The sequence below is a fragment of the Salmo trutta genome, chromosome 33 (genome assembly GCF_901001165.1).
Source record: "Salmo trutta chromosome 33, fSalTru1.1, whole genome shotgun sequence".
Lineage (NCBI taxonomy): Eukaryota > Metazoa > Chordata > Actinopteri > Salmoniformes > Salmonidae > Salmo > Salmo trutta.
The window spans coordinates 5,282,885-5,310,831 of record NC_042989.1 but is presented as its reverse complement, the minus strand read 5'-3'; the positions used below and the strand labels follow the sequence as shown (position 1 = coordinate 5,310,831).

General features: G+C 42.0%; 1 protein-coding gene across 1 annotated transcript in view; it reads right to left on the bottom strand.

Annotated features, from left to right (window-relative positions):
* Window positions 1-17,061, bottom strand: part of crip2 (cysteine-rich protein 2) — a 45,472-nt gene extending 28,411 nt beyond the window's left edge. The window contains exon 1 of the mRNA XM_029729583.1: window positions 16,838-17,061. Coding sequence (XP_029585443.1) covers window positions 16,838-16,880 — 43 coding nt within the window. The 5' untranslated portion in view covers window positions 16,881-17,061. The remainder of the gene's footprint in view (window positions 1-16,837) is intronic.
* Between the last annotated feature and the right edge of the window lie 10,886 nt (window positions 17,062-27,947).

Here is a 27,947-nt window from a genome sequence, read left to right as displayed (position 1 = left end):
CCATCCTTATGACTCCCATGTTCCCTGGGAGAGAAGGTTGTGAATGATGTGTGTCTATGATAGAACAGTTCTGTGAACAGTTGCTGTGGCCTCACATGCACCTTACAGCCCCTTACAGTCAAGTTTTACCCACACTGTCAACAATATCAACTGTAGCAGCTTTGTTATACAAATGGCTCATCAAAAGTCAAAAGGATGGGGATGGGGTAACATAGGTGAGGTTAACATAACCACACCTCCATCCTAGGGTTAAACCAGGTTGCCAAGGAGGGGTTAACATAACCACAACTGCATCCTAGGGTTAAACCAGGTTGCCAAGGAGGGGTTAACACAACCACACCTCCATCCTAGGGTTAAACCAGGCTGCCAACAGGGGGTTAACACAACCACACCTCCATCCTAGGGTTAAACCAGGCTGCCAACAGGGAGTTAACACAACCACACCTCCATCCTAGGGTTAAACCAGGCTGCCAACAGGGGGTTAACACAACCACACCCCCATCCTAGGGTTAAACCAGGCTGCCAACAGGGAGTTAACATAACCACAACTGCATCCTAGGGTTAAACCAGGTTGCCAAGGAGGGGTTAACACAACCACACCTCCATCCTAGGGTTAAACCAGGCTGCCAACAGGGAGTTAACACAACCACACCTCCATCCTAGGGTTAAACCAGGCTGCCAACAGCTAGTTAACACAACCACGCCTCCATCCTAGGGTTAAACCAGGCTGCCAACAGGGGGTTAACACAACCACACCTCCATCCTAGGGTTAAACCAGGCTGCCAACAGGGAGTTAACACAACCACACCTCCATCCTAGGGTTAAACCAGGCTGCCAACAGAGCGTAAGGTGTAGCGTCACAAGAGGTTTTTCACATATTTCAGCCAGATAAAAGATAAGACCATATTTACTATACAGAGGAGATCAAAGGAACCACAGACTGAAGAGGAGAGCTTAGCTCACCACAGGAGCTCAAAACACAGCTAAGCAGCTTATACAGGACAGGACAGGTACAGTATCAGGCACATCAATCGCTTTCTGACCTCTGTCTGCTTCTAAGCAGTATAAGCAAAATATGTTTTGTTCAGCTGTCATCAGAACTCACACTGCCAACTGGCATTTTCCTAAATGTAAAATGTTACCATTGTTTTTTAACAGGCTAGCTGTCCTTTAGGACTTGACACATCCTCACCAGTGTTGACCTTGTTTAACTACCACATCATGAGGATTTTTGTCTGAGCTGCGGTGTGCTTGTTTACACTAGTGTGTTTCTTTAGCCTCTGCTCATTAACATAACGAGGCAGTGGGTGATGGGGATGACCTTGCATTAGTGGGTCAAGATGGGGTAAGTGCTACACTGCTAGCAATACAGAATGTCCGAAAGTCTATGATTCAATTACGTGTTTTGTTTGTTCAAAATGATGTGATGTGCTGCAACTACATAGGATCATATTCAGGTTGACATGGGAGTGAAAATTCATACTTCCCGTCTTGTCCTGTCCAATTTTTTCCCTAAATATCCTGATCCTGCAACAGTTCTAGAATCCTGGGAGTTTCCTGTCCCATCCCGATAAAAATCCCTCCCGTCCCGTGCTCATTTTTACGCACAGAAATCAATATGCTTCCCATCCGCAACATTTTGGAACAGTTGGTGCATATATTATGATGACATTTTGTGACGTTTTTCGTTTTGGTCCTCGGCAAGGGTTTTATCGGCTGTTCGTGCACACCAAAAAATGTCTTCAGGCAAGCCGAAGTTCAGAGCCGACGTGTACGCCCCTTCGTCGGACATTGGTTAACAGTAGGGATTCCCACAAACACTGCTCCCAACTTTTAATACGTTAGGCCACAAACAAAATTTAAGGAGCACCAGAAAGAAATTGATTTGTGATATAGTTTAGTCTTACATTAGGCCTATATGAATCCTACCTTTAAAGCACATCTCATGAGTAGCAGACTCTTTTCCTTTCTTCCTGTGCCAATCAAATTAGCCTAAACCTACTGTCAAGTTACAGTACCAGATTGTTAGCTAGCTAGGTGACATGACTGAACAACGTTGTTTGTCATCAAACCAAAGATTAGCGACACAGGATTATTTTAAAATGGCCCGCGACATGGTTTTGAGAAATTATATCAAATTCGTGCGAAGCCCGATAGAAAGTAAAAAAAGAAATCTCTAGTAATACGGGTCATATTGTTTTTACCGTTTACACTAGAGACAAGCCGTTTTCTTTGCTGTAAAGCTGTAAACATGCCCGTCGCGAAACGGTGCTCCATATTCCCTCTCTGACAGAGGCTGCATGTCAGTCAACTTGCAAAGTCTACTCTGGGCCTGTGATCTTGGTTATAACAGGCGATGAAATGATACAGTGTATCAACATGGCTTGCTTTGCACCGTGCTGTTCCAATGTAACAAATGTACAACTCTAACAACAGAAGACTCATCAGGGTCTGCATCCCCGCTCGACATCACTACTAAATTCTATTTTAAAAACTGATGGAGGAATAGATGTACATGAAGAGTGGACAGAGAAGCAGTGAGTGTGGGCTGGTAGGGGATGGGACTGGCTGATTACAGCTGCCACATGTGATGTGGGCATGAAAGTGAAGTAGATAGTGCAGTGGACCCGTGCATACAAGAGACTAGTGGCTGTTGCTCCAATTCAACTGAATGTATAAACCAAACTGACTTTATAAATATTCTCTAACAGGCGCCAGCGGGTTCTTTCGATCTGTAGGGCTGAAAAATGTGGTAGTATCATATGAAACGGTACTACGGTATTCGAAGATGTTGGTATCATAAGTATCATGATGTTTTGGTACCGTGATATTACTGTGGTACCGTGTAACACTAGTCTGTACTGGTCAAGAGGAAAGCACCATTTTCATAGCCTCTCTGCCTTGCCTTGTTGACCTTTCGGCGCGGCAGGTAGCCTGGCGGGTAGGAGCGTTGGGCCAGTAACTGAAAGGTTGCTGGATCGTATCCCCGAGCTGACAATGTAAAAATCTGCCGTTCTGCCCCTGAGCAAGGCAGTTAACCCACTGTTCTCCGGGCACCGATAATGTGGATGTTGATTAAGGCAGCCCCCATGCTCCTCTCTGATTCCGAGGGGTTGGGTTAAATATGGAAGACACAGCCTCTCACCCTCAGCTCCAACTCATCTGCAACTACTAACCAGCCAGGACATTGTGTTCTGAACTGGAGAGTCTAGGCTACATGTAGGCCAACATAGCTCGCTTTCAGAGAATTACTGGGCTGGCATGCTACTGGTACAGGACTGTGTGACTTACTGCTAATGATTACTAATGATGTAGCATGTGTCCCAAAATGGCACCCTGTTTCCTACATAGTGCACTACTTTTGATCAGGGCCCATAGGGCTCTGGATAATAGTAGTGTGCTATTTAGGGAATAGGTTGTCATTTGGGATGCAGCCATACTTTCTGAGATGAAACCTATTGTACTGTATGTAGGTTACTTTGCACCTGTGGTCTTGTTGCTGTTTACTTGTGGAACCAAATGCTATTTGAAATTCACATCACCTTCACAGAGTCACAGAGCGAGCGCAGTAAGTGCTTAAATAAAAGGGTCTCTCAGACGCGTTGAGGTCACTACACAAGTTTGTAGTGTTCAGCTGAATTGGCTAAGGAAGATAAAAGGGGTGGGGGGGGGGGGGGGAAATGTATGATTTTCTGCACCTAGACCAAAACCAAATTAGGCCTAACTGATGACTGAATGTAATGTAAATGTTGAGCGGCTTCACTGCAGGTAGATTGGATGTCTTAATATAAACAAATACACAATACCGTTCAAAAGTTTGGGGTCACTTAGAAATGTCCTTGTTTTTGAAAGAAAAGCACATTTTTTGTCCATTAAAATAACATCTAACTGATCAGAAATACAGTGTAGACATTGTTAATGCTGGAAACGGCAGATTTTGAATGGAATATCTACATAGGCGTACAGAGGCCCATTATCAGCAACCATCACTCCGGTGTTCCAATGGCACGTTGCGTTAGCTAATCCAAGTTTATCATTTTAAAAGGCTAATTGATCATTAGAAAACCCTTTTGCAATTATGTTAGCACAGCTGAAAACTGTTTTGCTGATTAAAGAAGTGACTCCAGGATTTTATTTATTTTACCTTTATTTAACTAGGCAAGTCAGTTAAGAACAAATTCTTATTTGCAATGACGGCCTAGGAACAGTGGGTTAACTACCTTGTTCAGGGGCAGAACGACAGATGTTTACCTTGTCAGCTCGGGGATTTGATCTTGCAACCTTTCGGTTACTAGTCCAATGCTCTAACCACTAGGCTACATGCCGCCAGGATGCTGGCCTTTTAGGCAGAGTTGCAAAGAAAAATCCATATCTCAGACTGGCCAATAAAAAGAAAAGATTAAAATGGGCAAAAGAACACAGACACTGGACAAAAGAACAGACACTGGATAGAGGAACTCTGCCTAGAAGGCCAGCATCCCGGAGTCGCCTCTTCACTGCTGACGTTGAGACTGGTGTTTTGCGGGTACTATTTAATGAAGCTGCCAGTTGAGGACTTGTGAGGCTGTTTCTCAAACTAGACACTCTAATGTACTTGTCCTCTTGCTCAGTTGTGCACCGGGGCCTCCCACTCCTCTTTCTATTCTGGTTAGAGTCAGTTTGCACTGGTCCGTGAAGGGAGTAGTACACAGCGTTGTACAAGATCTTCAGTTACTTGACAATTTCTCGCATGGAATGGCCTTCATTTCTCAGAACAAGAATAGACTGATGAGCTTCAGAAGAAAGTTCTTTGTTTCTGGCCATTTTGAGCCTGTAATCGAACCCACAAATGCTGATGCTCCAGATACTCAACTAGTCTAAAGAAAAACGGTTTTATTGCTTCTTTAATCAGTACAAGAGTTTTCAGCTGTGCTAGCATAATTGCAAAAGGGTTTTCAAATGTTCAATTAGCCTTTTAAAATGAGAAACTTGGATTAGCTAACACAACGTACCATTGGAACACAGGAGTGATGGTTGCTGATAATGGGCCTCAGTAGGCCTATGTAGATATTACATTTTATTTTATTATCTGCCGTTTCCAGCTACAATAGTAATTTACAACATTAACAATGTCTACACTGTATTTCTGATCAGTTTGATGTTATTTGTAATGGACCAAAAATTTGCTTTTCTTTCAAAAACAAGGACATTTCGAAGTTACCCCAAACTTTTGAACGGTAGTGTAGATATATATAATAATAATAAAAAAACAAATTAGGCCTAAACGTCAGTTCTATTTAAGGATCATATCCTAAGAAACCATTGTTCAACAACCACCTGCAGGTCAGTTCATCTCTCAGAGCAGAGTTTAGAGAGTATCAGTGTGCACTGTAAAGGTATCTATTCTAGATTTTGGTTTTCTACTATGCATGTTGGTATCCCAAACTGATTTCCCTTTGGAGATTAACAGAGTATAATCTCATTTTGCTGCTTGAATCCCATGCACCCGTCCGTGACTGAGACACATTTTATTATTAAGAACTGAGAAAGGCACCGACCGTCTGTTTTATTGAACCTTTATTTAACTAGGCAAGTCAGTTAAGAACAAATTGTTATTTACAATGACGGCCTACACCGGCCAAACCTGGACGAATTGTGTGCCACCCTATGGGACTCCCAATCACAGCCTGTTGTGATACAGCTTGGATTTGAACCAGGGTGTCTGTAGTGACGCCTCTAGCACTGAGTGCAGTGCCTTAAACCGCTGCGCCACTCGGGAGCCAACATTTTAAGAGCACAGCATAGTCTGTCCCAAATGGCACCCTATACCCTTAATAGTGCACTACTTCCCTATGGGCCGTGGTTAAAAGTAGTGCATACATAGGGGATTGGGTGCCATTGGGACGCAATAGTGTCATCTCTGTTAGGGGATCAAACTGTGACGGGAAGAGGCATACAGATAGACAACAAGGCCCTTCCTTGACCAGCTATAGTTTCACAGGGGCTCTGAGGGTTATTATGCAACCCAATGCCACATGAGGCACCGAATCAAGAAATTACATTACATAACGTAGCCTAGGCCTAATGTGGAGCATTCAGTCAGCCCCAGGGGCAGCCAAGTGGAAAACAGGGTACTCCACCATGAACAGGGAGAAAGAGAAGATTGTGTGTGTACGATGTGTGTGTGTGTTTCAGTGTGTGTATCTGTCAGTGTGTGTAGCCTACGGTGTGGGAAATAGGGTGTTCTTCTCTTCTGCCCTGAGAGAGCCTGTCTAAGAGGAGGACTAAGGTATTCTAGCAACCTGAAAGGACAAATGCGTGTAGCTACTATACACAGAAAGAGACAGAAAGAGCCTTGTGTGAATAGAGGTGTTGCTAATCATTATAATGCAGGAGGCACTTTGAGAGGCTCGCTTTAAATAAAGACCAAGCCATGTCAACCCACTCCCCTCCACTCACCCCATCCCGCCTCGCTCCCCCTGCCCCCTCATTTAGATTCAGGAGAGGAATTTAAGGCTTGGGTTTAGAAAGAGAAAGAGTATGATATATATTTTTAAGAGGGATAAAGAGAGATGTAGAGGGATAGAGAGAGAGAGGCTCAAAGACCTCTCTGATGAGGACAGGCTACCCGTCCTGTTGGTGGATGACGCATAGAGCTGTGGGTTGGCAGTGCACTACATTGCAGCCTGCCATAAAAGAAGGGACAGTGTCTGACAGACCAACAAACCTGCACATGTCCTCTATGCCATTGCTTTTGTCCATTGTATGGATTTTTTTACCCTTGATTATTGTTGTTCCTGATTGTCCCATTGAAAATCTTGATTATTATTATTTCAATTATGTTAATATTGTAAATGAATCACTTCATCTCCAAAGTATGCTTTGGCAATATGCACATTGTTACGGGATGGAGAGAGAGAGATTTAACATAGAATAGACTCATGGCAGCACAGCATCATTCACTTCCTAGTTTTTCACTTATCATGCTGTGCACAAGTGATGCTGCCTGCCAATATATTGGCCCACTTAGCCTATTCAGGTCCACGTTTGGTTTACTGAGCCGTGCCACCATGCAGGCACTCACACAAACACACAATTCCCTGTGGGTCTCTGTCCTAGTCACGTCAATCAATAGTCCCTGTGCATTTCCAATATAGTTTCACATCTGTAGAGCTGCAGCAGTTGGAACACTAGAACACTAGAACTCTCTCATGACAGATGTGCATCATGCACTCTGAGAGTTAAGAGTTCCCGTCAACGAGTGAAGAAGTCATCCTGACCTAGGCTAACCCAAGGGACATTCTGCATTCTTTCTCTGCCTACACTTGGGCTAAGGTTTTATTATGGATGTATTTGGATTTCATTAAGTTTGCCTAAATTCGTGAGAATCCTAAATATAGGCTAAACATCACCCTACTTTATACTCTTGATTCTTTAATCTGGTACAGATTCTCTTCATGGGATAGAAACACTATGAATAAGTAGAGACAAGCTAAGCAGAGATTTAACACCAAAAATACATTTGAAATAAGATGATTGTAAAGGCTTTAAAACGCCACTAATACAGTCAACATGTGTATTAAGTTAGTGGCGACTAAATGTCACCATCTGCTAACAGCAGCCCAATAAAGAACAAATGGAAAATAATAAAACACTTCCTTTCGAAGCAAAAGTTTCCATTCCAGACAGTGGCTTACCACCAAGGGTTTAAAACGACAGTCTATAGTATCAAGAAAGAGAGAGAATTTAAAAAAGAATGAAAGAGAGAAATAGGATAGATAAAATGCCCGCTGTTCCAATATTGGGCAATGCCAACTACTAGAGAACGAGGTTGGGCAAGGCAAGGCGGGTCCTTTTCTACAGATGGCAACGGCAAATATATACTGGCAAACATAGAATTCAATGTAGAAATGCTTGAGCTAAGATGATCCTTTTCCAAATGCATTTTATATTTTTCTTTGGCATAGCCATTCTCCATAGGACGCAAGGTGCATAGTAGGCCTAATCGATAAGGCACATGTCAACCACAATGCTGCTTGAATCCATGCAGCACATTCAGCAGCAGCAATCGCTTCCAGCTAAAGTGAGTTAGGTAAGGTGGTTAAAGAGAGTTGTCTAGGTGGTATTGAACAAGGCAGCAAGTCCAGCTCGTTCTACACAGCTGCATTCTAGAATTCCTTTGTGACGTCCACCTGATGTTCCAACTGCCTCGCCCAGACTAGACCTCATCACTTACTCACTTAAGTGATAATGCCAGAGAAGCTGGTGTTTGGAGGATATAGTGGCACGGGTGTTGTTAGGAGGATGCCAATATATCCTCCAAACACCCGCTTTGAGAGCATTATCACTTTTATACAACAGGGTACCAAAATATTTAAACAATAATTTAAACAACATATTTTCATACATTTTTTTATTTTGATTAATTTATTGATACTATTTCATCCTTCCACAAAATATAGTCCCGACACAAATCTAGGGTTGCTACCCAAGCCGGTTGGTCATTCGTTCTATCGGTTCGGTTGCCAGAGACGTGACCCAGTTGTTCAGTCTTTTTGTCCTGTATCTATGGACGCGACCCAGTCGTTCGTTCTAAATTGTCAATTGCCATACTGGCTGGCAACGTTCTTACGACTAACTTACAGTCATGTCAGAAAGTACAGCCAGAATAACAGCAAAGTAGCAACATTTGCATTTGTTAAAGCTGTTTTCTAGTGACATTTATTTGGCTAATGAGGTGTGGTTTCGCCTGGCATAGAAAATGTGCTCACTTGTCAGGACACTGTTGCTCAGAGGAGGTAGCCAACAACACAGCTAACACAATCACCTCAAACTGCAGCAAGATAGACTACAAACTTGTTGCACTTTGTTTCGTTTTACCTTTTTTCAATTTACATTTCTTTGTACAGTGCCTTCGGAAAGTATTCACATCCCTTGACATTTTGTTATTTTACAGCCTTATTCTAAAATGGATTCAATTGTTTTTTTTCTCATCAATCTACACACAATACCGCATAATGACAAAGCAAAAACGGATTTTTTGAAGTTTTAGCAAATGTATTACAAAAAAAAAATGAAATATCACCATTACATAAGTATTTAGCCCCTTTACTCAGTACTTTGTTAAAGCACCTTTGGGAGCAATTACAGCCTTGAGTCTTCTTGGGTATGACGCTACAAGCTTGGCAGTCCTGTATTTGAGTTTCTCACATTCCTCTCTGCAGAGCCTCTCAAGTTCTGTCAGGTTGGATGGGGAGTGTTGCTGCACAACTATTTTCAGGTCTCTCCAGAGATGTTCGATCGGGTTCAAGTTCAGCCTCTGGCTGGGCAACTAAAGGACATCCAGAGACTTGTTCCGAAGCCACTCGTGCATTGTCTTGGCAGTGTGCTTAGGGTCGTTGTCCTGTTGAAAGGTGAACCTTTGTCCCAGTCTGAGGTCCTGAGCACTCTGAAGCAGGTTTTCATCATGGATCTCTCTGTACTTTGCTCCATTCATCTTTGCCTCGATCCTGACTAGTCTTCCAGTCCCTGCCGCTGAAAAACATCCCCACAGCATGATGCTGCCACCACCTTGCTTCACCATGGGGATGGTGCCAGGTTTCGTCAAGACGTGACACATTCAGGCCAAAGAGTTCAATCTTGGATTCATCAGACCAGAGAATCTTGTTTCTTTAGGTGTCTTTTGGCAAACTCCAAGCGGGCTGTCATGTGCCTTTTACTGAGGAGTAGCTTCCGTCTGGCCACTCTACCATAAAGGCCTGATTGGTGGAGTGCTGCAGAGATGGTTGTCCTTCCGGAAGGTTCTCCCATCTCCACAGAGGAACTCTAGAGCTCTGTCAGAGTGACCATCGGGTTGTTGGTCACCTCCCTGACCAAGGCCCTTCTGCCCCGATTGCTGTTTGCCCGGGTGGCCAGCTCTAGGAAGAGTCTTGGTGGTTTCCAACTTCTTCCATTTAACCTGTTATGGCTAGGGGGCAGTATTTTCACGGCTGGATAAAAAACGTACCCGATTTAATCTGATTATTAGTCCTGCCCAGAAACTGGAATATGCATATAATTATTAGCTTTGGAGAGAAAACACTCCAAAGTTTCTGAAACTGTTTGAATGGTGTCTGTGAGTATAACAGAACTCCTATGGCAGGCAAAAACCTGAGATGCTTCTGTTCAGGAAGTACCCTGTCTGAACATTTCTTGCCCTTCTTTATTATCTCTATCGTTTACAAAGGATCTCTGCTCTTACGTGACAATTCACACGTCTCCAATGAGGTCTCATAGCCCGGGAAAAACAGGAATGACGTAATTCAAAGCCCTGGCTGAAGCACAGGAAGGCAAAAGCTAAGTGGTCACTCAATGGTCTAAGCCTTAGGCGCGTGACACGCCCCGCCCCCGGCTTTCGGTTTTTTCCTCAGTTTACAGACAGGCAGATTCCCGGTCGGAATATTATCGCTTCTCTACGAGATAAATTGCATAAATATTGGTTTTAAACAGCGGTTGACATGCTTCGAAGTACGGTAATGGAATATTTAGAAATTTTTTGTCATATTTTGCGTCATGCTCGTGGCCGAGATTTAGCGTTGGGATAGTGTCTAGAACGCACGAACAAAACGTCGCTGTTTGGATATAACGATGGATTATTTGGGACCAAACCTACATTTGTTATTGAAGTAGAAGTCCTGGCAGTGTATTCTGATGAAGAACAAGCAAGGTAAGAACATTTTTCTTATAGGAAATGTGATTTTGGTGAAGGCTAAACTTGCAGGGTGTCTAAATAGCTAGCCCTGTAACGCCGGGCTATGTACTTACATTATTGCAAAATGTGCTTCATCCGAAAAGCTATTTTAAAATCGGACATATCGAGTGCATAGAGGAGTTCTGTATCTATAATTCTTAAAATAATTGTTATGCTTTTTGTGAACGTTTATCGTGAGTAATTTAGTAAAATCACCGGAAGTGTTCGGTGGGAATGCTAGTTCTGAACGTCACATGCTAATGTAAAAAGCTGTTTTTTGATATAAATATGAACTTGATTGAACAGACATGCATGTATTGTATAACACAATGTCCTAGGTGTGTCATCTGATGAAGATCATCAAAGGTTAGTGCTGCATTTAGATATGGTTTGGGTTTATGTGACATGATATGCTAGCTTGAAAAATGGCTGTGTGATTATTTCTGGCTGGGTACTCTGCTGACATAATCTAATGTTTTGCTTTCGCTGTAAAGCCTTTTTGAAATCGGACAGTTTGGTTAGATAAAGGAGAGTCTTGTCTTTAAATAGCTGTAAAATAGTCATATGTTTGAAAAGTGTAAGTTTTCGGATTTAGAGGAGTTTGAATTTCGCGCCCCGCCCATCATTGGATATTGGAGCAATCGTTCCGCTAGCGGAACGTGTAGATGTAAGAGGACTGACAGAGGCCACTGTGTTCTTGGGGACCTTCAATGTTATAGAAATGTATTGGTACCCTTCCCCAGATCCCTGCATCAACACAATCTGTGCCTCTCGGAGCTCTATGGACAATTCCTTCTCTCTCATTGCTTGAATTTTGCTCTGACATGCACTGTCAACTGTGGGACCTTATATAGACAGGAGTGTGCCTTTCCAAATAATGTCCAATCAATTGAGTTTACCACAGGTGGACTCCAAACAAGTTGTAGAAACATCTCAAGGATGGATCAAAGGAAACAGGATGCACCTGAGCTCAATTTCAAGTCTCATAGCAAAGGGTCTGAATACTTATGTAAATAAGGTATTTCTGTTTTTATACATTTTCTAAAAACCTGTTCGCTTTGTCTTTATGGGTTATTGTGTGTAGATTGCTAATCAATCTTAGAATAAGGCTGTAATGTAACAAAATGTGGAAAAAGTCAAGGGGTCTGAATACTTCCCGAAGGCACTGTATATATCCATAAAAATGATGCTAGCTGATTCATGACTTCAACTGGCTGAGAAATTCTGCCTTCCTTTCTGTCTCGTCCCGACTCCGGACACTTTCATTACTATGGGACAGCTGGAGATCGAATTTGAATACTGAAACAATGTTGCAAATGTCGGAGAGACAGATTGCAAGGTTTATAAAAATCTCTGCTGTTGAAAACTAAATGTTAGTCTAAAAGAAAATTGAGATCATGTCTAGATGATTTTTAAAGTGGAGATCAAGTTTATAACTTGCCTGGCTGGGCTGATGAGACAGTGGATTGAGACAGTGGATTGCGCCGTCAGATGGAACAGAGTAGAGGCATTTTAACATCATAGATTCAGCCGGTGGTAACTTGTAGAATAGACACCGGCTGGAATGCAGTTTTAACCAATCAGCATTCAGGATTAGACCAACTCGTTGTATAATCTCCAATAATCACTTATGATGCAGACAAAACCACACAAGTCTCATCACCGACTGTTCCAACCAGCCACAGCAGTCAACTATTCCCAGTAAAACTGTTACTTTTTGTAGGCCCGCGGACTATCAATTTTGCCCTGCCCCCGCTCCCAAATAAAAACAATCCAAAAATGTTTTGGGTGGGGTTATTCAGTCGGGGTCTTAACTTAATGTTGAGAGTTAGAATAGTAGAATACACAAGGTGCAATTTATAAATGTTTTTAAATAGGTAAGTTAGTCTAGCCAGCTTTCTAAACTTGTAGTAATCATGGGCCAACATTTCTCTCCCCACTTTGGCTAATTTAGCAGAATTGCAGGGAATTAGATATATAAAAAAATAATGTCTCTCTGCCCCATGGCAAAATGTGTGGAATTGCAGCAAACTTGATTTAAAACTGCAAAATGTTCTCTATGTCCCATGGCAAAATGAGTAGAATTGAATGAAATTCTCTCTTCTTTCCGCTGTCAAAAAGGGGGCCACTAAAATGTTCTGCTCGCAAGGTGGGGGGCCGGCTGACTGCATGTGTGAGTATGGATGTGGGTACTCAGACCCGCAAGCCACTGCAGACCCTCATGGTGAGTTCAGATTTGTTGTGGCCCCCACCCCCATCCACGTTGCACATCCCTGCTATAGTTAGTTACTCACTCACTCACCCACTCTCCCATTCTGACTTCTGACGCAAACCACTGAGGCTAGTCACTGACTGCTGTCAGTTACAGATACTGTATCCCCAGAATCAACTGTTGTGTTCACATATCCCCTACATGGGGTGGCAGGTAGCCTAGTGGTTAGAGTGTTGGGTCAGTAACTGAAAGGTTGCTAGATCGAATCCCCTGAACAAGGCAGTTAACCCACTGTTCCTAGGCCGTCATTGTAAATAAGAATTTGTTCTTAACTGACTTGCCTAGTTAAATAAAGGTTAAATAAATAAAAAACATCAACTGTTCACATAGCCCCAGCATCAGCTGTTCACATAGCCCCAGCATCAGCTGTTCACATTGCCCCAGCATCAGCTGTTCACATAACCCAAGCATCAGCTGTTCACATAACCCCAGCATCAGCTGTTCACATAACCCCAGCATCAGCTGTTCACATAACCCCAGCATCAGCTGTTCACATAACCCCAGCATCAGCTGTTCACATAACCCCAGCACCACCCCATACTGCACTTCAGATAAACCTGCATGCTCCAGGCAGGAGGCAGCACTCCACCCAACTGTGATGTGAACACTTCACCCCACCACACGCAGTCCCAGTAAAAATAACTTCAATAGGCTGTTTCCCTTCCTCTGTGTGCTCGCATTGTGTGTGTCTGTCTGTTTCCCTGTCTGTGTGTTACATAAAAAATTATAAATAAATGCGGAGCAATCAAATTACTGCTAAGATTAGAAAATTGCCAGTATTAATGTATTATTTGGTGATCATCTCAAATCTTATTTGCCTGCTGTACAGATGTAGGATGTTAATTTGATCACACTTTCGCAGAAGAACTTTCCTGCAATGCAGGACATTTAAAGCTTGTAGTGCACTGGTCACCAACCTTTTCTAAGTCAAAATCACTTTGTGTCAAAATGCAAGCCGATATGTACTGCTCAGATTTTTTTAACATGACTTAGAAAAATTTAGACCTATGCCACATTAACCTCCTAAAAACAGTACTGTATCAATGAGGTTTGTGCAATAAGACCAATATATTACTACCTCATATTGGCTTTGCTTGAATTGCCTTGCCAATGCATTGTTGTTCAGAGCATTATTTATTTTTTTATATGTAAAAGTTTGAGCTAGGCTATATGATCACACCGGTAATATATCCGTTGTTGTATTACTTGTGAGGCACAGCTGAGTGAGCATATATTTAAATATTTTACTGGGCTGATGGTGCCTGCATCTGATGGTTAGTCTCAGCGGAGGGAGAGAGCAGCAGACTGAGGGTCCGTCTCTCAACGTCCCTCCGTTCCCCCTTTCCTCCGCTGACCAAAAAGGGTCACCGTCTTCCAGCGAAACTCGAGTCGCACCGCATTATTTCTGCCTCATGCACAAATTCATGTTGTTACTCCTATGAACAGAGAGAGTGAAATATTCCCCGATATTAAAAGACCCAAGCCACTAATATAACAACAACGCAAGCCTATAGATACACTTTCCGACTCATTCATTACTGCTGCAGTGTTGGAAGAACACATTTTAATAGCCTATAAAAGTGTTGAATAAAAAGTGTTGACAGTGCTGAGTAAGAACTTAAACATGAACTCACTAATAAAAACTATAGTCATGGGTTTTAAAAGGTTTGAAATATCACAGTATAAACTTTGCTGTATCTTTCTTTTAAGCCTGGCACGCTACTGCAGACATGTTAATCTGAGCCATCCGATTGGCCACCGGTAGGCCTATAGTGCACTTGATTTGCTCTCCGGGCCTGCCGGGAAGGCAGAGTTTGTACCTTCAGACACATGAAATGATTCAAAATGGGAAAACTTTGCCAATCCGGCGCACAGGGCAGCTGAATCAGATGCACCTACAGCCAACAGCACGAGACAAAAACAAAACAAAAAGGAAAGCAAGGCTTTATCGTTGTTTTTTTTACAGAAATGTTTGGCGATCGACTAGGAATGCCTTGGAGATTGACCAGTCGATCGGGATCGACCAGTTGGTGACCACTGTTCCAGTGCATTTGAGGTTTAAAAAAGGCTTCAGAAGTTTGTAATTTCATTTCCCTTACAAAAAATGTATCAGCCCTACAAAAATGACCATTAATTACAATTCACATAATAATGAACATTTCCAGCAAACTGGCTCAAATGATGATCCTACACCTGTATGCTTCTAGTTGTCTGACTTGAGGGAGTGTGGCTGGCACAATTACCGTATAACCGACGGTTTTGGATGAAGACCGCCATGAAAATAAAATAACAGTCATAACTGTTTTTAAAAACGTTGTTTTTTGTTGTTGTGTGGAACGTACAGCTGACTGAAGACGGGACGCCTGGGCATTTGTGCTGTTGAGTCCGTTTCTGAGGTAACATGGACTCTACAACGTGATGAAACTTTGTTCAAGCAAGGTGTTTTAGCAAACCATTCTTTTGTTTGCCTAGGCAATGCCTCCCTGCAGCAGCAGCACATACAGTCAGGTGCGGAAGAGAAGAGAAAATGTCTTTAAAATATATATTTTTTTTCTTTAAAATTGTTTTGGTTTGTTATCCGAATGGTAATTACGATGACCACAGTTATTTGGTAGACCAATTACTGTCATCCAAAATGCCATGACAGTCACAGCCCTATTGGCCCATAGGATGAGGAGCAGCTGCCATGTGCACTGCCTGTTATTATATAACAGGCCCTTCCACTTAATTGATTAGGAACCCATGACCACTTCAAGCACTGTGCTAGATGGCGTGTGTGTATGTGTGATTTAGTTAGAGATAGGATGAGAACTAGCCAGGAATAATTGTGTTTTTTCCATGATGACAGCAAAACACAAGCACACGCACACACTGCGATCAGGTGATTGATTTAATCATGACAAACTTATCTCTGTGTTTGTGTGTGTGTGTGTGTGAATCACAGTTCTACACTGCCAAAGTAGTTGTTTGGTATCTTTGTGGTCCAGACTGGGCATATGGTTGACAGAACAGCAGGTTTGGTACATCTGAAACAGCTTGACCACAAAATGAGGCTACACTGCCGCCCTTCATATTGAGTATTTTCAGCATATGGCATTATCACACACTTGGCACTGACTGAGTGAGCAAGGACACTGACTGAGCGGGAAACCTCTGAAGCTGCCATAGAGGTATATATCCCAAGCACAACAAATGTACTACTGCTATGTCCTAGTTCTGTGTCAATTGAGCGATTCATCTAATATTTTAGGATTTTTAAAAAGAATTTTAATGCATACATACAAATGTCCCATATTTTGGCTGCTATTGTGAGATTGAATGGATGTTCTTCAGGCACTAACGTTAGCTAGTCTAATTCTCTAATATCATTCCAGTATTTACACTGCATAGGATTTGTCCACTAAACTGTTGTTCTAAACGTGGGTAACCCTTAGGATTGTCAGGAACGTGCCAGGCTGAACACTAAAGGACCATGTAGGATTTAGAAATTAATCTATGGAGTATAGTACATTTACAAATCCAGTCAACTTACTTGATATATTAGCTAGCATTATTATTCGTTTTTTTTTTTTTTTACAACAAAGCAGAGACGTACTACTGCTTAGAAAAGCTGGTCCTCCTTGATAATTAGTAATGATGACAGTAACGTTAGCTAGCTATTGTAAACAATGCCAAACTGTGCCAACTTGTAGGCCTAAACACACACGTCGTGATTTTGGGTAAGGACATGTCCTACATAATAACGTGGCTAGCCTAGCTGTGGCAGGTTGCAGTCTTTGCATCCTTTCCCACGGGTGTCATTTCGCGAATAAATCTCAACTAACCACGTACACAAACTAGAAAATCAAGTAACTTACCAAAATACACAGTCTTGTCACACTTGGGGCACTTTGAAGCCATGTTGCGATGATTTTTTTATCGACGGAAGATGAAAGAAAGTGGTGTTCACAAAGTCCTCGTCCCTGTCTCACTGAAGCTCGAGCGTCTCCTCACTGCGCCTCATTTGCATAAACCCCGCCTCTCGAGCCTCGCTTCTTTGGTCCAGCGCGCGGTCAGTCACGGATCCGGCGGGAGTCGGTAGAGCACGGTGATGTCTACGGAGTGGGACGGGAGCGCTCAGCCACTGACTCAACCAACCACTTTCTCCTATCCTCCCTTTTTTTTTCTCTTCCAACTCCGCGAGTAGGCCGTGTTTGTTTGAACCACAATGCGCTCTTTCACTGAAGATGAGTGGGGATTTCTACGGGCTGGCATGATAATGGCAGACGTTGACATTTGAAATCAGTTATCTGGCTGATTGAATGGCCATGGAGAGAGATGGTGGGCTAATATAATATAATCATTTATTTCATGACCAGTGCCTTGACATTTTGAAGGTTCAATGTAAACTCCACACTGAAAAACATGTTATAGGGAGAGGAGGGAAACACACACACACACACAGTGCACATAGGTCCCAGCCCAAGAACGGGACACACAAACACACATCTCTCCAGAAGCTATTTCCCAGAGCTCTGTGAGTTTCCCAGAATATTAGTACCACTAGTTCATTTTATCTCTGAGCTCACTATTTTTAAAAGCCGCCTTATTCCAACCATCAGGCTGTCTCGCTGCTGAGTGTCTGTCTCACTGGCTGGCTGTCGCAAGTGACTGTGTGTGTGTGTGTGTGTGTCACAGAAGACATGACTTCATTACTAGTCAGTCACCTCCCTCACTTTGCTGTGGTTGCAGCCAGGTCTGTGTTCAGCTCATTCAGCTGCAGTACAGAATCTGGCTCGGCGCAGGACGATCAGCAGAAAGGAGAGAAGAGGGTTGGAGAAAGAAAGAAGGGAAATTGAGGGGAACACAGTTACAGTTTTCCTCAATCACTTTGGTTAATTTTTTGAAACAGTCTTAACATTCTCTAAACTGTAAGTGCAATTGTCACAACTGTTTTATGGGACATCACCACTCTATTGCATGTCTGCAAAATGTAGTAACTCCCCCGAAACATTTAATTCATGCTTCAAAACCTAGTTATTGTGTCAGTAAATTGGCCAATGCCACCAAAATTAAAAGTTTTATCATCGTGTGAGCCTTACTGATCAACATTTTTAGATGTTTTTTCACCAAATTTCAGTTTTGTTCTACTTTTGTGTTGATACTGACTGCTTACTGTACTATACCAGAAGGTCAGTTTACTGTACTATACCAGAAGGTCAGTTTTGTCTAGCTGAATGCTATTGTGTATCACACTGAGCTTTTTAGATACCGATTTCAACAGTAGGGAAAAGTTTACTGGGAAAAGTCAGTACTGTACAATACTGTAGTACACAGAAAAATGATATGCACATTTGTATGTATACAGTACATTTATTGTTTGTAGCAATGTGTTACATGTAAACAGAAAATTCACATTTGCATTGTCCATTTTTACATATTTCTTACATGTAAAGTCATATATAGTGAACAGAAAATTTGCCACAAAATGACACCCATGCCAAAAAAAACAAACAAACCCCGCAACAGTGAAAAAAACCTGTGGTAGTTCTGTAAAAAACTATAAATTGTACCTTCTCACAGTACGTAACACTACAAGTTCTCATCTTCTTGGTGGACATCCTGTCGCTCTTGTTAGTCTGGCTAGAGATTTTCATCAACATCACATCGGATGTTTTCCCTTGCGATGCACCGGGGGAAAAATCTCCTTGCGTGGCGCAACCGTCCCCTGCAATGATCGCCTGTGATGTCCTCACAAGCTGCATTCATGGCATCTAACAGAGACATCTGATCTTGTGCCCGATAGTCATATACTTTCCACCTCGGATTCAGGAATGGGGAGTATAGAGGAAGGAACTCCATTGTTATCCTTTCATACGCAGCAAACCATTCCCTAACAATGTTGGTTCGGTGGAAGCTTACATTATCCCACACAATTACATAATTTGGCAAATCTGGTCTATGTAAACCTCTTCGATGTTCTGGTATTAGGTCTCTGTAGAGTGTATTTAGGAAGGCCAGGAGAAGTTGGGTGTTATAGGGCCCAAGGTGTGGAATATGTGTTCTCACACCATTCGCATAAATGGCAGAACACATTGTAATATTGCCCCAACATTGGCCTGGTGTGTCAATTGTGGCTTAGTGTCCAATGAGATTGAGGTCACGTCCCCTGCCTTTGGCCAGATTGAACCCAGCCTCGTCCACAAAAACAAGAATGTGGATCATTTCATGTCCTTCCAGCTCCATTATTCTCCATATAGTAACACAGAAACAAAATGTAATGTTAGTTTTACATAGCCTATTCTAGAATCAGACAGTTTAGTAAAGTAGAAATGTTTTCTGTTCTTATGGGTATCTACAATTTGAAGAAGTATATACAGGCATCATTGAAGTACAGTAGAACTTCCTGTACAATATACTGGTACCGCAGCTCCTTCACTCTGTCACTATTCCTCTCAAATGGCACCTTGTAGAATTGTTTCATAGTCAGTTGATTTTTTTTCAAATCTCTGTCACATTCTGTTAAAGGTCCCCAAAGCACACACATCCCTGGGTGGCTCCTCTTTTCAGTTCGCTGCAGCTAGCGGCTGGAACGAGCTGCAACAAACACTCAAACTGGACAGTTTTATCTCAATCTCTTCATTCAAAGACTCAATCATGGACACTCTTACTGACAGTTGTGGCTGCTTTGTGTGATGTATTGTTGTCTCTACCGTCTTGCCCTTTGTGCTGTTGTCTGTGCCCAATAATGTTTGTACCATGTTTTGTGCTGCTACCATGTTGTGTTGCTGCCATGTTATTGTTATGTTGTGTTGCTACCATGCTGTGTTGTCATGTGTTGCTGCCTTGCTATGTTTTTGTCTTAGGTCTCTCTTTATGTAGTGTTGTGGTGTCTCTCTTGTTGTGATGTGTGTTTGGTCCTATATTTATATTGTATTTATTTATTTTAATCCCAGGCCCCTGTCCCCACAGAAGGCATTTTGCCTTTTGGTAGGCAGTCATTGTAAATAAGAATTTGTAAATAAAGGTTAAATAAAAAATAAAATAAATAAAAATCTCTTAGCCAACAATTCCATCAGGCTATGACCATGTTGCAAATTTCTTATTGTTGCTGATGGCTGAATACTGCTGCTCTGCCACCAGCATGAGGTCGTTGTGCAGTCCTATATATGACATGTAGAATTCACAAATAGATCATGTTACAGTTGCTGATTGCATTGAAAATGTGCCGTATTACTGTATATTCCTCATACATATCTAACGGTACATTGTGATTTTCAGACTTGCATTTACCATTTACCTTACAGAGAGATAGTTGTTGAATTCTTGCCTTTTAAAAGCCTGTGGCTTTCATCAAATTATTACCTAGGTGAATGTTATCATTACAAATTTGACTTGATGACAATACATCACATATATCATAAGGCCTTGCGTTGATGGCCTACTTTTCCGCTAACAGAATGGTGTTAGGAAAATCCTGGTTTACAAATTACAGGCATCATCAGGCCTGCAAGTCACATTAAGCTGGCTGGAAAAGTGATGTCTAATTCAGACAGAGTTTTTATTCAACCACAACCTACATTCAGAATGACTACCAGGGTCAGGAATACAGATAAAGGAGACTACCTCAACCATTTAAACTGGAACAACCATTTCAGTGACGCGTGTAGTAAATGTAACTAACTGATTGGATTTGTTTAGAAAAATGTATGTTATTTATCTTGAAAAATGTTATTTATTATCTTTGTGTAGAATAAGATAATCAATCAATCAATGTACATGCATAGCATGCTGGGAAATATGGTACTGATGGGTGTAGTTTTGATGGGACTGTTTTACTCTCCACAGTGTAAAACAATAACTCTGGTTATTAACACCAACACTGGGGTTATTTTACACTACTGGGTGTTAATTTAACTCTAACAGAGTGAATTCTCTGTTGGAACATTGTTGGAACATTCTCTGTTGGAGAGGAGTCAGTCAGTAGGCCTAAGCAGACAGGGAGAGTACCAACAGACAGACAGACAGATAGGTCTATGACTACTATTCTCGAACACTAAAGTCGTATCAAGGGTTGAATGTCCTAAGTGAGAGTGAGTGGGCATGTATCTGTTTTAATGGATAAGAACAAGGGGAGGGGGATTGAGCTTTATCTAACCTCTTCTCTCTGTATCTCGTCATCTGAAGGACTCTTCCAAGTAGTGGAAAAAAACTGTTAGACAAAGCCCAAACTCATACCCTTGCCTCAGCCGCAGACTACCCTCCCCTCTACCCAGGCTCAGACTACATGCCCTCTGGCTGGGGCTGCCTATGTGCCCCGTCTCAGATTCCACTGAATGTCATTTTCACTGTTAAAGGGGATATTGTTTCACTCAGCGATGCACATCCTTATGGCTCTCTCTAGGGAGTTCCCCCTAGCTCTCACTCCCAGTGCTCTAACCCTCTAACCCCAACCCCTCTCTGATCTAAAACATATATTTATAGACAAAGTATTTATTCAAATCTGTAATTTATTTTTCAGCTCTGTGTTTGTTTACGAAGGGGAGAAACATATTGCTTTGGGTTGTTTGGATGTTTGTTTCCAGGGTTGCTTCTACAGGGGAGTGGCATAGATGAAAATTCACATAGTGGAGGGAAGGAAGGAATAGTGGATTGAAACAGCAGTAGGAGTAGAAGCTTTTGAGGTTTGACATGTCTATTTCCACCATATAGTTCTGTATGATCCCTACCCTCCATCTCCCACAGTATATACTATTACATAATATTATTATGCTATTACATAATAACATACTATTACCCTTACTGGAATGGCCAGCTCAGAAGTTCAGCATTTGAACATTACACAGTATGAAGGCGTTACACTGTAAATGCACGCAGGAAAAAGCATGTCGTAGACATACTGTGTCTTTGTGTGTTTGAAATCAACAATTAAAAACTGCTGATGTTTTGATTAATGAAAGGAATGAAAGACTAAGCTGTGTTCAGTGTTTTTGCTGTCTTTTGTGTAACTGATTGGTAATTGATCAGTGATCCATCGTTGTAATGGGGTATGGCTGAGCCAGTGAAATTGTCAGTCGTTATTCTGCTGTGTGTGCCCTTCTTTTATGTGATGTGTTCTTTTACACTGCACCCTTCAGCAGAGGGCTCCCTCACCACTGCCAACCTATCAGACGGCTCATTCATCATCATGTCCTTCTGTCCACTCCCCTAGTTTGCATGTGGGAAGCTATTATTATGCTTATGTAACGGTGGACCTAAAGACTTGTGTTAGAGCCCCAAACTAGTGCCTAGGCTTAAGCTCAGCTGACTAACACATTTCATCCACCCCTAGTTTGTATGCGGGAAGCCTTTAATTAAAGATGCACTCTCGAACAGTTGTACAATTTTAGCCACTAATTTTGAAAACGGTGCTCACGAGCCAGTGTACTACTTCATCCAATTGTGTACTACATGATCTATTTCATATGATATGTTACAAATCCAATTTGTGCAATATGATACCAGTAGTGTAGTCATAAATTAGTTGGTGGCTGGGCCTGCAGAAATGTGGATTGGACAAAAAAAACAGCTAACTTCCTGCAATTATACACATTTTGCCATGGGACAAAGCTTAAAATGTGCAGTTTTATAGCTAATCTCATGCTATTCTACATATTTTGCCAGGAGGCTGAGGGAAAATGATACATTTTTTAATCTAATTCAAGCTAAAACATAGGTGTGTTGACTGTGATAAAGGCACTGGATAATAATTTATGAGCTAAATGAACAAATGAAGCAGAGGCATGGTGCATATAGCCATAGAATCACAGTGACATATGCCTCAATGCGGTCATATTTGTGGCTTATTGGGGGTGTGGCTTTCAGTTAGTTATTTTTGGCCACCTATCCCATGAGAGTGAATGCCATTCCAGTTCATCTGAATGTCATTCCAGTGCACTGATTGCTATGAATTCTATCTGATGGTGTTTGCATGTTTAGGTAAAAACACAAATAATGTCCCATTTGGAACACTGACAAGTAGAGAGCATAAAAAATATATACAATACCAGTCAAAAGTTTGGACACACCTACTCATTCAAGGGTTGTTCTTTATTTGTACTATTTTCTACATTGTAGAATAATAGTGAAGACATCAAAACTATGAAATAACACACATGGAATCATGTAGTAACCAAAAAAGTGTTAAACAAATCTAAATATATATTTTCTTCAAAGTAGCCACCCTTAGTCTTGACGACAGCTTTGCACATTCTTGGCATTCTCTCAACCAGCTTCATGACGTAGTCACCTGGAATGCATTTCAATTAACAGGTGTGCCTTCTTAAAACTTCTTTGGGCTATGTGGGACGTTAGCGTGCCACCTGTGGCGCACCCTATCAACAGCAGGTGCATTTCAAGAGCGGCAAATTTGAAACCAAATAAATGTCAAAATTCAAGTTTTTCAAACATACAACTATCTGGCACCCTTTGAAAGATAAACATCTCCTTAATCTAACCACGTTTTCCGATTTCAAAAAGGTTTTACGGCGAAAGCATAAAGTTAGGTTATGTTAGGAGAGTACATTGACAATAGCTGTGTGTAGTGTATTGTCAATTCAAAGACAGGCGTCACCAAAACCATAAAATCAGCTAAAATTATGCACTAACCTTTTACAATCTCCATCAGATGACACTCCTAGGACATTGTTAGACAATGCATGCATTTTTAGTTCTATCAAGTTCATATTTATATCTAAAAACAGTGTTTTACTATGGCGTTGATGTTCAGGAAATCGTTTCCCTCCAATACCGGCAGTCAAGTCATCACAACAAAATAATTAATTAATATTAGAAAACATTGGTAAAATATTATATTGTCATTCAAAGAATTATAGATTTACATCTCTTGAACGCAATGGACTTGCCAGATTTAAAATTAACCTTACTGGGAAATCACACTTTGCAATAATCTGAGCACTGCGCCCAGAAAAATACGCATTGCGATACAGACTAACCGCCATGTTGGAGAGATCTAAAATCGAAAATACTATGTAAATAATCCATTACCTTTGATTCTCTTCATCAGATGTCACTTCCAAAGAATCCCAGGTCCATAACGAATGTAGTTTTGTTCAAAAAACCTCATCATTTATGTCCCAAAACCTCCGTGTTGTTAGCACATGATCTAAGCCAGCCGGACTTCACTTCACATTACGAACGGAAAAAATATATTTACGTTCGTTCAAACATGTCAAACGTTGTATCGCATAAATCATTAGGGCCTTTTTTAACCAGAACATGAATAAAATTCAAGGTGGACCATTGGGTTCTCTTTTAAAACGTTTCGGAATGAGAGTACCCACCATCAACTCGCGCGCCAGGTGTATAATGGGCCATCACGTTCCATGGCTCTTATTCGGTCAGATCTCACTGTAGAAGACTCAAAACACTTTGTAAAGGCTGGTGACATCTTGTGGAAGCAATAGGAAGTGCCAAAATATTCCTCAGCCCCTTTGTTTTTCAATGGCATAGGCTCAAAGTCAATTCAACACATCAGGTATCCACTTCCTGTCAGAATCTGTCTCAGGGTTTTGCCTGCCAAATGAGTTCTGTTATACTCACAGACACCATTCAAACAGTTTTAGAAACTTTAGGGTGTTTTCTATCCATATATAATAAGTATATGCATATTCTAGTTACTGGGTAGGTGTAGGAGGCAGTTAAAAATGGGCACTGCTGCCTCAATGCTGCCCCCTAGCCCGTAGAGGTTAAAAGTTAATTTGTGGAATTTCTTTCCTTCTTAATGCATTTGACCCAATCGGTTGTGTTGTGACAAGGTAGGGGTGTATACAGAAGATAGCCCTATTTGGTAAAAGACCAAGTCCATATTATTGCAAGAACAGCTCAAATAAGTAAAGAGAAATGACAGTCCATCATTACTTTAAGACATGAAGGTCAGTCAATCCAGAACATTTCAAGAACTTTGAAAGTTTCTTCAAGTGCAGTCGCAAAAAGCATCAAGCGCTATGATGAAACGGGTTCTCATGAGGAAGACCCAGAGTTACTTCTGCTGCAGAGGAGAAGTTCATTAGAGTTAACAATCTCAGAACTCGCCAATTAACTGCACCTCAGATTGCAGCCCAAATAAACGCTTCACAGAGTTCAATTAACAGACACATCTCAACATCAACTGTTCAGAGGAGATTGCGTGAATCCGGCCTTCAAATTTCTGCAAAGAAATCACTACTAAAGGACACCAATAAGAAGAGTCCAAATTTGAGTTTTTTGGTTCCAACGGCTGTGTCTTTGTGAGACACAGAGTAGGTGAACGGATGATCTCCGCATGTGTGGTTCCCACCGTCAAGCATGGAGTAGGAGGTGTTATGGTGTGGGGGTGCTTTTCTGGTGACACTGTCAGTGATTTATTTAGAATTCAAGGCACACTTAACCAGCATGGCTAGGCACAGCATTCTGCAGCGACACGCCATACCATCTGGTTTGCGCTTAGTGGGACTGTCACAGGACAATGACCCAAAACATACCTCCAGGTGTGTAAGGGCTATTTGACCAAGAAGGAGAGTGATGAGTGCTGCATCAGATGACCTGGCCTCCACAATCACCCGACCTCAACCCAATTGACATGGTTTGGGATGAGTTGGACTGCAGAGTGTTGGAAAAGCAGCCAACAAGTGCTCAGCATATCTGGGAACTCCTTCAAGACTGTTGGAAAAGCATTCCAGGTGACTACCTCATGAAGCTGGTGAGAGAGTGCCAAGAGTGTGCAAAGCTGTCATCAAGGCAAAAGGTGGCTACTTTGAAGAATCTAAAATATATATTTTGATTTGTTTAACACTTTTTTGGTTACTACATGATTCCATATGTGTTATTTCATAGTTTTGATGTCTTCACTATTAATCTACAATGTAGAAAATAGTCAAATAAAGAAAAACCCTTGAATGAGTAGGTGTGTCCAAACTTTTGACTGGTACTGTACATATTTATTGTTGTTGTTGCTCAATCTGATTGGGTGGGCCTGGCTCCCCAGTGGGTGGGACCCGGCCCACCAAGGCCCACGCGGCTGTATAATACGAATTTGTTGTGCTTAAGATCCCAGAGTGCATCTTTAACATGCTAATGTAACAGAGGTGGTTCGGGTGAACTACGCTGGTGTGATGATGAGTAAGTAACTTTGTCTGAGACTTCAAGACTTGTGTTAGCGAGGAAGGAGCCCAATATTTTAACCCCAGTCCGTCTCACTTATACAAATCATTATTGAACGATGTAGCCTAAGGGCTTATCCCATAAAGAGCATCCTCAATACGAGGTGCTGCAGATTCAGAGAACTACAGAGTTGGACCCTTACTGTATATCTCTGCAGTTCACTGAATCTGCACCAACTTGTATTGAGGACAATCTTTATGCAATAAGCTCTTACATCGTTCAAGAATGATTGCGTAAATCAAACCAACTGTGGATTCAAATTGAAAAAAGGTTTTGACAAAACAGATCTCAGTCTTTGCTCTGTTTGACATGGCTGCGTGTGTGAGTGTGTGTGAGAGAGAAGGAGAGAGAGAGAAAGAGTAGAGTGGGAGAGAAGGAGAGAGGGAGAGAAAATACAGTGAGGGACAAAAGTATTTGATCCCCTGCTGATTTTGTACGTTTGCCCACTGACAAAGAAATGATCAGTCTATAATTTTAATGGTAGGTTTATTTGAACAGTGAGAGACAGAATAACAACAAAAAAATCCAGAAAAACACATGTCAAGAATGTTATAAAATTATTTGCATTTTAATGAGGGAAATAAGTATTTGACCACTCTGCAAAACACGACTAAGTACTTGGTGGCAAAACCCTTGTTGGCAATCACAGAGGTCAGACGTTTCTTGTAGTTGGCCACCAGGTTTGCACACATCTCAGGAGGGATTTTGTCCCACTCCTATTTGCAGATCTTCTCCAAGTCATTAAGGTTTCGAGGCTGACGTTTGGCAACTCGAACCTTCAGCTCCCTCCACAGATTTTCTATGGGATTAAGGTCTGGCGACTGGCTAGGCCACTCCAGGACCTTAATGTGCTTCTTCTTGAGCCACTCCTTTGTTGCCTTGGCCGTGTGTTTTGGGTCATTGTCATGCTGGAATACCCATCCACGACCCATTTTCAATGCCCTGGAGGGAAGGAGGTTGTAGGGAAGGAGGTTCTCACCCAAGATTTGACGGTACATGGCCCCCGTCCATCGTCCCTTTGATGCGGTGAAGTTGTCCTGTCCCCTTAGCAGAAAAACACCCCCAAAGCATAATGTTTCCACCTCCATGTTTGACGGTGGGGATGGTGTTCTTGGGGTCATAGGCAGCATTCCTCCTCCTCTAAACACGGCGAGTTGAGTTGATGCCAAAGAGCTCCATTTTGGTCTCATCTGACCACAACACTTTCACTCAGTTGTCCTCTGAATCATTCAGATGTTCATTGCCAAACTTCAGACGGGCATCTATATGTGCTTTCTTGAGCAGGCGGATATTGCGGGCGCTGCAGGATTTCAGTCCTTCACGGAGTAGTGTGTTACCAATTGTTTTCTTGGTGACTATGGTCCCAGCTGCCTTGAGATCATTGACAAGATCCTCCCGTGTAGTTCTGGGCTGATTCCTCACCGCTCTCATGATCATTGCAACTCCACGAGGTGAGATTTTGCATTGAGCCCCAGGCCGAGGGAGATTGTCCGTTCTTTTGTGTTTCTTCCATTTGAGAATAATCGCACCAACTGTTGCCACCTTCTCACCAAGCTGCTTGGCGATGGTCTTGTAGCCCATTCCAGCCTTGTGTAGGTCTACAATCTTGTCCCTGACATCCTTGGAGAGCTCTTTGGTCTTGGCCATGGTGGAGAGTTTGGAATCTGATTGATTGATTGCTTCTATGGACATGTGTCTTTTATACAGGTAACAAACTGAGATTAGGAGCGCTCCCTTTAAGAGTGTGTTCCTAATCTCAGCTCGTTACCTGTATAAAAGACACCTGGG